The 12,310-nt window shown below is 43.0% G+C and overlaps 1 protein-coding gene across 2 annotated transcripts in view; it reads left to right on the top strand.

The window, feature by feature from the left end:
- The window catches only part of MIPOL1 (mirror-image polydactyly 1), a 300,629-nt gene extending 289,475 nt beyond the window's left edge, over nt 1-11,154 (top strand). For both annotated transcript variants that reach the window (XM_063439494.1, XM_063439495.1), the window contains one exon: nt 10,119-11,154. In XM_063439494.1, coding sequence (XP_063295564.1) covers nt 10,119-10,185 — 67 coding nt within the window. In that variant the 3' untranslated portion in view covers nt 10,186-11,154. The remainder of the gene's footprint in view (nt 1-10,118) is intronic.
- The last annotated feature ends 1,156 nt before the right edge of the window (nt 11,155-12,310 follow it).

Genomic DNA, 12,310 nt, shown 5'->3' with positions numbered 1-12,310 from the left:
ATATACAGAAAAAAAACAGGAGGAAGGTACAATTGTATTAAAACTAATATTTATTATTTATGCAAAAACAGATTTCAAGCAAACAAGGGTATTTATAAAGCACGGTAATGTCCCTTTTATACCACGAATGACCATGAGTAAATAATAATCATATTAATTCTGCCAGGACCCAAACGATAAACTAATGAGCTCCTTTCTTGCAGTTGATGCCTTTGGCTCTTTCCTGTCACACTTAACTCTTATTAAAACATTTTTATTACTTTCGGGCTGTATAATTAAACCTGCAGCTAACTGTCCCTTACCTAATTCCAGTGATGCAACATTATTTGCATGTCATCGCCACATTTGTGTAAACTGTTACTGCTAGAGGCAGCTAAGGTTTCATTTCTATGGAAATAAGATAGAAGTTTGGTGACTAATAAAACTTGGATGTGTTACAATAACCTATAGTTATCTGTGCCATGTACAAAAATAATAAGGAAAAGAAACTCAGCGGTTCCAAATAATTCTCTAATTCCGCAATGCATGCTTGAAAATGAGAGAAATCTTGATAAAACCTTCCTGGTAAAATACTTTATAAAAGTATCTCATCTTCCTCTAGAACATTGTAGTTGTCATTTGTCATGTAGTACATCTCCCTTGATGATTATCTTGATTAGACAAAAATAAAGACAAGCACAGCATGCAGTCTATACATATACAAACACTCACTCACTGGTAAAGGGGGTCAACAATCCCCCATGTTTTTGTTGGCTTGCACAGCATGGGGGGGTGGGTGGGGAGGTGTAGGAGGCTCTCGGCCTTCATCTCTGTGGCTTACCACGGCAACCCTCCATTTCCACATAGTGCCAGGCTGTTGAAAAGAGCCTTCACTCTGCAGAGGTGAAGGCTGAAAGCCTCTACAGCACCACCGGACCACCAGGGGATGCTCTGTCCCCAATCCCTGGCCATTGGTATGTAACAAAGAGAGGGAAGGTTTAAAAAGCAAAGGAAAAATATATTTATTAATAAATAAATAAAATGCGGCTCCCCTCTCTCTTCCCTCTCTCAAAACAGATGGTAGAGTGTGTGTATAAAGGATTTTGGGGCACAGTATGTATCAGGGGTGTAGTGTGTGAAGGGTGCGGTGTGTGTCTGGAATGTAGTGTGTGTGTGTGTGTGTGTGTAAATGGTAGAGTGTGTGTATAAAGGACATAGGTGCACAGTGTGTGTTAGGGATGTAGTGTGTGAGAGGTGCAGTGTGTGTTAGGAATGTAGTGTCTATAGGGGATCTTGTGTGTAAAGGTGCAGTTTGTGAGGGTGTGCAACAGGGCTCGAGTCCTGCAGGAACGCGTGGGAACGGCGTTCCTGCACTTTTTTTAGTGCAGGAACGCCGTTCCCGTTTGTGGTCCTGCAGGCACTCAGGGGGCGGCAAAAAATGCCGCCCCCAAATGCCCCTGTGTTCCCCCTGTCATGGGGGGCCCAGGAGGTGGCCTAATGGCCACCTGAAGGACCCCCCCGGCCGGCTCTTGTCTTGCTGTCAGACGCGGCGAGGGAGCTGTGTCCTCTCTGCTCCCTCTCGCTGCGCCGTTTGCTGATGCTGGGAGACGGAATATGACGTCATTTCCGGCTCCTGGCATCAGTAGACAGCCCGCGCGGCGAGAGGGAGCAGAGAGAACACAGCTCCCTCGCCGCGTCTGACAGCAAGACAAGAGCCGGCCGCACTGAAGCCCCACTGGACCCCAGGGACAGGTCCACGCCAGCTCTCCAGGTAGGGAGGCTGGGTGGACATTTTTTAATTTAAAAAAAATATACAAATAATTATTTAGTATATGTGTGTGTGTTGTGTGTCTGGGAGTGTGTGTATGTGTATGTGTCTGTGAATGAGAGTGTGTGTGTGTATGTGTCTGTGAGTGAGTGAGTATGTGTGTATGTGTCTGGGAGTGTGTGTGTGTGTGTGTGTATGTGTGTGTGTGTCTGGGAGTGTGTGTGTGTCTGGGAGTGTGTGTGTGTCTGTGTCTGTGAGTGTGTGTGTGTGTGTGTGTATGTGTCTGGGAGTGTGTGTGTCTGGGAGTGTGTGTCTGGGAGTGTGTGTGTCTGGGAGTGTGTGTCTGTGAGTGTGTGTCTGTGAGTGTATGTGTGTGTGTATGTGTCTGGGAGTGTGTGTGTATGTGTATGTGTGTGTGTGTGTCTGGGAGTGAGTGTGTGTGTCTGTGAGTGTATGTGTCTGGGAGTGTGTGTGTCTGTGAGTGTATGCATGTGTATGTGTCTGGGAGTGTGTGTATGTGTCTGAGAGTGTATGTGTGTGTCTGTGAGAGTATGTGTGTCTATCTGTGAATTTGTGTCTGTGTTTGTGTGTGTCTGTGTTTGTGTGTGTCTTTGTGTGTCTGTGAGTGTACGTGTGTGTCTGTAAGTGTATGCGTGCACCTGAGTGTGTGTGTACGTGTTTATATATGCATACACTAATTTTTTATTTTTTTTGGTGGTGGGGGTGGAACTCGAGTGAGTTCCCACACTTTATTCCCCAGGACTTGACCCCTGGTGTGCAACATGTCTGAGGGGTGCAATGTGTTTGTGTGGTGCAATGTGTTTGAGGGTTGCAGTCTGAGGGTTTCAGTGTGTGTGTGGAGCAGTCTGTGTGAATGTGTTTAAAAGATATTGGAAGGGTGATGGGGGGGCAGATAGAAGCAAAGTAAATGTTTAAATGGTCATCGCAGCCCACCTGGCTTTTGCCCGATGGCCAACCTATAGGGTATAGGGACTGTAGTGGGGGAGTATAGAGGCTATACTGGGGGGTATAGGGACTGTGTTGGGTGGTCTAGGCGCTGTAGTGGGGGAGTATAGGGGCTGTAGTGGGGGAATATATGGGCTGTGTTGGGGGGTATAGGGGCTGTAGTAGAGATATAGGTGCTGCAATTTTGGGGGTATAGGGTCTACTATTGGGGATTATGAGACTACAATTTGAGGGTATACGGACTGCAATTTGGGGAAGTATAGAGGCTGCAGTTTGCGGGGTAAAGGGGCTGCAATTTGAGGGGCTACTTGCTACCCCCCCCTTCCACCCATGCTTCTCAACCCCTTCCCAAGCAGCAATCTGCTGCCTTCCTTACAGAGCTGGCACCCTGCACAGATATAGATAGATGCTCCCCCCCCCCCCCCCCTGCTGCCTTTCCAGTCATGGCAGGGAAGGGGGGCTCCTCTGTGTAGCTTCAGACTGAGCGGCGGATAGTCATGTGACACCCGGCACTCTCCTGCTGACGTACTGTGCGTGCGCACTATTTTCTCGGGGGGGAGAGGCAATTGCCCCATTACCTCCCCCAGGATCCGCCTTTGCTCTATACACACATTGCATCCCCTTCACAAACTGGATTTCCTATACACTACATTCCATAAACACACACACACACACACACATTACATCCTCTACAATAACACACAACACCTATATTCCACTCGCTGTGAGTGGACTTGGGGTCGGGCCTTGTGGGCAGGTTCTAGGGCGGACTCTGGGGCCCCAGACCTTAAAGTGTGTAAGGGGCCCCAAAATGTCTGATGGAAGCCCTGGGCTATTTTGAAAATAGCAGTGAGAGTCAGATTTAGGGCATTTTATTGAGAAGTGGTTCAAGATAATCACTCTCACCCACACGTCCTCCAAGAATCCTGTTATAAGATTTTAAACATATCGCCTCCGTATGGAACAGAAACCTGAATGTGACCTTTGTTGATTATTTTTTTAGCTTTTCCCTAGGATATAGAGCTATGCCGCTATGCCAGACTGGTTATCTTCTTCTTTGCTGATTGTATGTCCTTTGCCTCCAATCCCTTCTTTTTAGTTCCATCTCTAGTTTTTGTTTTTTTTATTCTCCCCATTTACTTCTTCCTGTTTCAACCTCTATTTTTCTCCTTTGCAGAACTATTTATTACTCAGTGGCTTCTCTGTAACATCAGAGCATTTATTTAAAGTAACACTATAGAGTCAGGAATAAAAACACTATAGTGCTGGAATGCAAGATCAGGGCCTCTGCCCCCTCTCTATGGAGATTAAAGGTAGGTTTACTCACCTTGTCTCCCATGCCACGCCGGTCTCACTGCTGCTAGCTCTGCCTCAGTTGTGAGATAATCAATCATTGATGATCTCAGCCAATCCAATGCTTTCCCATAGGAAAACATTGGGAGACTAGTGTGCATGGTCCTTAATGGAAATAGTGGAAATGTAACCATCCGTTTAAAAATAAATTGTAGTTTTACTCCACTATTTTGTGGAAGCACCTCTCATGACTGTCAGTGAGACACCCACTAGAGGCAGGTTAACCCTGCAATTATAACATTGCCGATCCTGTAGTAGAACAGCAATGTTTTCAGCTGCAGGGTTAAGGCGGGGGGAAATGGCATTCAGACCACTTCATTGAGATGAAGAGGTCTGGGCACCAATAGTGATTTTTTAATATAGATTCAAAAGAAATGGAGCATCACATCGCCAAAAATGTAATTAACCCACATTATAGGCGGCTTTATAGTTAACTTTTCCCTTTTCTTACCAAGGAAAAACAAGTCTGAGAACAGCCACAGTTACATTTGCATAGCAGCTGTTACACCTTCAGCTTACTTCTTTAACTTTTAAAGAATGAAAATCCACAAAAGGGAAATATTATCTGGCCTTAGGGAAGATCTGCCTGTTTGGAACCATTGGCCAAAGGATATGCAAATGTATTAACAAAGATGACCACGTAACATTTCTTGTAGCATTTGCTTACTTTTCTAATTCTATACTATAGGCTAGATGTGTCACTTGCCCATGAAGACATTATTAAAAGAAAATATGCATATTTTCATTTTGGATGTAAATTAATAGCATGGCTAATTGCAAAATAATGCTTTCTGTTTGTCAAACATGTAAGCAGTCAACAGTTTTTAGAATCCTACCTACATCTCCGTACTTTCTTTTTGCATTGGTCTGCTATTTCATAATTCTTTTATTTTATTATTTTATTATTTATATAGCGCCATCACATTCCGTAGCGCTGTACAATGGGATTAAATGTTATTGCATAATGCACAAGTTAGAATCTAAATAGAACAATGTGCAAGTACAGTTGTCACCATGCTCATGAATACAGCACTGCTCTGACTTGATCTGTAGTTTGAAATGTGAAGCCAACATCCTAAGCCATGGATGTCAAAGTCGCGGGCCGCATGCGGCCCACAATGAATATCTTTGCGGACCAGTAAAGATATTAATTGCTCCGGTCACCTGGAGGCCTGCGGTGATGAAATGTAGCAGGCGGAGGCGGTCTGAGATGTATTAAAGCAGGCGGAGGCGGTCAAAAGGCTGGCGGAGGCGGTCCAGGAGCGCATGGAGGCGGGCGGTGGCGCGCAGAGGTGCACTATGTCACGTCCTGATTTGACGTCTACAGGCTCCGCCTTCAAGGAGTTTTGTCTGTATCACAGGCTGCGGACGGCAACAGTGAGGGTATAAACGCAGGGCACCAGATACACAAGGTGAGTAAAGTCTGAGTCTGGATGCTAATGTTTTTTTTTTTGTTTTTTTTAAACAGAGAATGAAGTTTTGTACAGGGGGGGGGGGGGCTGGGGTTTTGCACAGGGGGTTCATTAGTCCTTGCACGCAGACTGATCAACTTAATAAAGTGCTGGGTGCATGAATAGCCATAGCCACAATATAACAATGCAAAAAACTGCTTCCACGGCATCATATATGTGTTGATCCTGAGGAAAGCCCTGAACGAGGGCTGAAACGTTGATCATTTTTATAGAATATTACCAATAAAGAAACATTTCCTATCTTCAAAGACCGTGAGTGCAAGCCGGTTTTTTTTTGCATTTTTTTTTATTATATACAGCGGCGTACATACCGCGGTCGCAGCTGCGACCGGTTCCGGCACTCCAGGGGGCCCGGCAGCCCTGCGGACCCCTGCGACCGGGTACCAGGCCTGCTGCAACATTTTGCGGCCCCGGCCCGTGCGGCAAACCGCCGGGGCCGCATATGGAGGGGTCCGTCAGGTGGCCCATGCTGTCAGGGCCACCCGATGGATGTAAATTGTAAGGGGGCCCGGTTTCTCTGTATGTGTGTCTGTGTCTCTGTATGCATGTGTGTCTGTGTCTCTGTATGTATGTGTGTGTCTCTGTGTGTGTGTGTCTCTGTGTGTGTATCTATGTCTCTGTGTGTGTGTGTGTCTGTGTCTGTGTCTCTGTATGTGTGTCTATCTGTATGTGTGTGTGTGTCTGTATGTACGTGTGCGTCTACACACATTTCATGGGGCCCCGTATGTATGTGTCTATGTATGTGTGTGTCTGTATGTATGTGTCTGTCGAGGGATGTGTGTGTGTGTGTGTTTTTTTGTGTGTCTGTATGTATGTATGTATGTATGTGTCAGAGGGGATGGGGGGGCATGGATCGAGTGAGAGAGGGGAGCACGGATCGGGGGAGGGAGGCGTGGGGGGGCCCATGGATCAGTTTTGCACCGGGGCCCCATGGATTGTGTGTACGCCACTGTATATATATATATCTATATATATATCATTCCTCCTTGGTTTGTTTATCGTGAATGCATTTTCACTTTTTGATATTTGTTGATTTAATACCTAGTTACCACGTCGGCTTGGTCTGCTAGTAGCAGAGAAGAGATGCCGAGTAACTGGAAGAAAACATTAATTTTACTGTGGTTCTTGTTCTTTTTTTATACTGTACTTTTCTATGAAAATTTAGGTGTGTTTTTTGTGCGGCCCACATAAACATAAAAGACCACTATAGGCACCCAGACCACTTCAGCTCAATGAAGTGGTCTGGATGCCAGATCTAGCTAGGTTTAACCCTTTTTGCAGTAAACATAGCAGTTTCAGAGAAACTGCTATGTTTACCTATGGGTTAATGCAGCCTCTAGTGGCTGTCTCATTGACAGCCGCTAGAGGCGCTTCAGCGCTTCTCACTGTTTCACCGTGAGAAGACGCCAGCGTCCATAGGAAAGCATTGATACTGCTTTCCTGTGAGACTGGCTGAATGCGCGCACGGCTCTTGCCCCGCATGCACATTTAGCCGATGACGGAAGAAGAGGGAGGATTGTCCCAGCGACGAGGGAGCCTGGCGCTGGAAAAAAGGTAAGGGATTAACCCCTTCCTCCCCCTTCAGCGCCACGGGAGTGGGACCCTGAGGGTGGGGGCACCCTCAGGGCACTATAGTGCCTGGAAAACGAGTATGTTTTCCTGGCACTATAGTGGTCCTTTAAACCTTGTTTATTTGGCCCATGTTAGCCTTTGAGTTTGAATTGCTTGTCCTAAGCTGTAATCAGAAAGGTTGTAGCTCGGAAAATGACAGACAACTCCCAACTGTATTAAAGGGAATGTATACTGTAAGGAATACAGAGCTGTACTGCGCAGCGACCGCACTAGGCCCTCCTCGTAGGAAAGCATTGCTGCAACCTTGTAGCATTAAGATGGCGCAGTTCCTGAAAAATAACCCCAAAACCATTATCCCTCCTACATGAGGCATTATGTATTCTGGTAACTTTCTCATGGCATCCTCAACACCCATATTCTTCCATCAGACTGCCTGATAGTGAAATGTAATTCATACTCCAGAGAACATATTTCCTCTGCTCCAGAGTCCAGTGGGGGAGATGGATTACTGAAGTGTTTCTCAACCTTTTATGGAGACGTGCCCCTGCATGTCTAAACAAAATTCCTAAGTACCCCTGCCTTAGTACAGATAGGAACAGGTCTAATGTGGAGCATTTCGTTGACAGCTGGAGCAGGGACCATATTTTCAAAAATATTTAAATTAAATTAAAATATATACATTTTCCAGCATTTCTGCTGGCACAATGTATAGATGCAAAATAATGCTCCGTAATATACACAGATTTTCTATACAGGTTAATCTAATACACATATTAATACATACACATGTACATACAGACAGACACGCTCAGTGACAGACACGCTCAGTGACAGACACATTCATTCACAAATTATTATTAGTTTTTATATTTTAAGTCCACCCAGCCTCCGCACCTTTGGGTGGATACTCTCTCCCTGGGGTTCAGTGTGTGACTGTTCTGATCTTCCTCCTTTGCTCCCTCACGCACAGCCAGCTCCTGGACCCCCTGACAGGCAGAACACAGAGAGACCAGTTGCTCTCGCAACCTCAGCGACCCCTATAGTCCCGCCAATGGCTCCGGGCATACCTCAGGTTTACCACAGGTTGAGAAACCAGGCTTTAGAACACTCCGGCCAACGCTTGACATACACGCTTTGATGTGAAGTTTGTGTATAGCCGCTCGGCTATGGGAGCCCATTTCATGAATCTCCTAATATACAGTTCTTGTGCTGATTGTGCTTTCAGGAGCATTTTGAAGTGTAGTGAGTAATGCAAAAAGTGGTCAGCAACTCCATGACTGGGCTTTTGTCCCTTTGCACTGCCAGTGTTTGTCTATGGAGTTTTAAGAGTTATATGCTGAATTTAATACACCTGTTGGCAATGGGGCTGTGAGGCTGAAACCAACAATGAGACCGAAACACCAGAACTCAATAATCAGTAGGGATGACCACATGTGGTTTGAAGTACCATAGCGGCATTGCCCATTGACTGTGCTTGCTTCAAATCTTGATTTATCCAACCAGCCTTATTGTGTGACAGCATAAATGATCATTTGTATAAATATTCGTATACATCCATATGCTAAACCTTCATAAAGTGGGTAGTTTTAGTTTGTGTTCCATAGTTGTTAAGGAGGATATGGGGTGAGATTAGGATGTCAGTCTCCGCATGTCTTCCCGTTGCTGTAATTAAGCAGTCAGAAACCAGAACACATTAATCTGTTTTAAATATTAAGCAGAAATGGAAGGCTCCATTCATTTTTAAGCTAGGAGATTTACTTAACGATGAATCAATATTCAATTTAAAGTGCTATTGTGTTTGCTTTAAGAGTTTGTTAATCTTTTGGTTTTGTAGTTCTTTTCTCTATTTTCCCAAATGTTCAGAGAGGAAATGAATATTGACTTATTTTCCAAGTTTGACAAATCTGCACACGTACACAATTGTAATAGGGGACGGTCTAAAACTTGGAAGTTCCTCTTTTATTTCATTATAGTCACGGCAAGACTCAACGCCTTTCCTTTCACACCAGATTTATACCGATTTGTACAGATAAAATAAAAGTGAAATATTTGCATCATCTCAGTGGCAAACATGGCCATACTTTGAATGCATAGAGAACCCTGTTTTGTTTTTGTTTTTTTGTCAAACTGCTTAAGTAGGTTGTTTTAATTTGTTTTGGTGGTTTGTTTTTTTTTGTTTTTTTTTCTCATTATAGCGAACTGTATTGATTTGAAAACTGTATTGTGTAATTCAGGCTAACATTGCCAATCTGTGACCAAAGCTAAGGTGAACAATGTTTCCAAATCAGCTGTTTTAGCATAATTGTCACAGTTTGGTTGTTAAATGAACACATCTGTTTATTGAATTAACCCTTAAGATAATAGTTCCTCCTTTTAAAAACACCGTCCCTTGTCTTTTACAGGTCACGCACCTTCCTGGTGCATTAAAAATGTAACTAAAATGTAATTCTTTAAAGTGCCATGGACCTCTCAGCACTGCTGGAGTCCAATCCTATATGAGTAATGGGGACTTGGTGCGCTTGCACTGAAACTGCCACATGTGCATTTAAATTTCCCCATTAAAAAGCACAGAATCAATGCTTTCTATGGGGCTTCTGCGTCACTTCAAGTTTTACTCTGTCAGTGCTGCAGAAGTAACGCTAGTGACTGTCATACAGACTGCCACTGCAGGATAACTTAACTCTGCAAGGCTTTACAGTGCGCTGGGTGACTACAGTGTTCCTTTAAGTTCATAGTTGAAGTGTCCTTTTCCCTTTAATCCATTATAATCGCAACCTGAAAGTATGTTATGATGCAAATGAAATGTGAGCAGATATAAAAAATAATGTGGGTGCTCAATGTTTTGGGGGGAGGGCGTAGTGTAGGTTTCCTCTCTGCCAAAAAATAGCACTTAGACAAAACGATACCATTTTTTAAAATAATGTTTATTTTTACTCACATTGTTTAACATGGTTATATATGTTTGGAACTTTTGTATTACTAAGCTAATCAACATTGGTGTTTTGCAGGTTGGAGCGACTGGTGGATGTACTCAGGAAAAAGGTTGGCATTGGAAATGTCCGGACTGTAATATGATTCTGACAACTAGGAGAGAATACCTTTTACATTTGTTGACCAGGCAGTGAGCTCGGCCTGTGACAAGTAAACAGTACCTCAACAACATACCCTTTTCCACAAGTAGAACAGGTTGATATTAAAGGAACGTCTGTCTTGACACTGCCATGTCAAACCATCCTCTGTTATTTACCTTCTAGCTGTGCCTTCCTGTATACGGACACTTGGTAGGTAGTTACCTGGTAGGTGGTTAACAGGAATATATGAAACCGTATTTATCATTTTCAGTGGAATATCAAATCAGAAATGTCTTTCACATAATGTGATTTTGGGAAGTTGATTGACATTGCAAGCTGCTGAATTTAATGTCGTTTGTCAAACCTGTATCAAATGATGAGCTCTCTCTATTGTTCGTTTGGGGGTGGTTAAAAGGTAATCACTATTTGTTGACACTTATCTTGTAAAATACTCATCTAAAACAGCCAGAATGAGCTGCCCTGTTCTTAATGGACCATTTGCTTAAACAAATAGGCAAGTGTGTCTTTTTTACTTTTAAAGCCATGTTCTCTTTGAGATTTATTTCCAAATTTTACATTGTTTCAAATTGACCAACAAATTAGACATTGTGCAACTTGCTTGCCAGTAAATAAAGTATTTTGTGCGCTCTGCCAGGTCCCTATAATGTGGTGAATGTTATGATGAGAGGGACATTATAGATAAAACCATATTGCCCAATATGTGGAGAACCATTTCTGCCTGGTATTAATGTGCTTCAGAACTACTTACAGGCTTGTTACCAGGCAACCAACAACTGCACACATGCACATAGACCTGTTAAAGCATTATTGCGTGTACATGCCCTTTGTAGCAATCTTATTGATTTTTACAATGTTACATGCAAAGCAACATGCCTGAAAAAGCTGAACCTATTTTTAAATTTAGGGTGGTCCCACAGGATCTGGGATTATTGGGAGGAGTGGGATGTTAACATAATAGAAAAAAAAAAAACTAATGGGGGTTTAGTTACACTATATGATCATACATTGCATAAGCCTGCCACAAACGTCAATGTACCCCATCTTTGGCAGGTCCTACTCTCACTGCCAACTGTCTACTAAATGAGCGTTTGTGGCAGGCTTATGCAATGTATGATCATATAGTGTAACTAAACCCCCATTATTTTTTAATAAAACTAGTCAAATCTGTCAGCATCAAAGTAGCTGTTTAGTAGATAAGTGAGTGCGCAGGATTTCTATTTTTACTGTACTTATTGGCCCCCAGCAGCACCCCATTTAAGCATGTTTAGGTGAGTGCAACCAGCCCCTTGTTTTCCCAAACATATTAGTTTCTTAACATGAGTTTCTATGACTTAAAATTCTGCGAGCACTCACATCGCAGGGCTGCACGCACTAAGATTTGGAATACTGTTAAAACATTGTAGGCATTCTTTTGTTTATTTTTACAATAGCTAGAACCAGCTAGCACCACCTCTGAGGTTACTGTGATAAAATCATGCTACAGAGGAGATCTTTTCTCTCCACACCAAATACCCACTTTACACAGCTCTTATATCTTGGGTCAGGAATTCTGTCATAGCAATTTCTTTTCTTACTGGTTTTTGTCAACTTGGTGAACTGCCCATAAAATAACACTACTTTAAGTTCTGAGTTTGTTGTGTGTGATATTGTTGCCTTTTGAGAAAATGCCGGTGTCTGACAATAAGTTATGCCAGTCATTCCTTTTAAACAAATTTAAAAAAAGAGTATGTTTCAGAAAGCTTTCTATATTTTTAATGATAACAGGATGCCTCTAAGCTGCAGCTTTTGCACAGTTACTAAGGAAGGCCAAGGGGTGTATTCACTATACTATAATAACTAGAGAAAAGAAAGCGGAGACTAAAATAACAAACTTGTGAACAAAGAAAAAAACCTTACCGGAATGGATATTTTTTTTAATTTATATATAAAAATATGAGTAGATGTTTTTCAGAAGTGTCAAGGCCTGTTCTGTTATTAGTCAAGTAGAGTTAGAGGAGGTCTTTACGTTTGCAAGACCAATGGTTTGGTCTCTTCAGACATGTCTTTAAAGAAACCTTGATGTTGTTTGCACTCAAAGACTATTTAGTGGATCAATACGTTTTCCTGTA

This window comes from Pelobates fuscus, chromosome 13, assembly GCF_036172605.1.
Source record: "Pelobates fuscus isolate aPelFus1 chromosome 13, aPelFus1.pri, whole genome shotgun sequence".
Classification (NCBI taxonomy): Eukaryota; Metazoa; Chordata; class Amphibia; order Anura; family Pelobatidae; genus Pelobates; species Pelobates fuscus.
The sequence above is the reverse complement of the archived record's forward strand: the minus strand, read 5'-3'. Positions and strand labels throughout refer to the sequence as shown.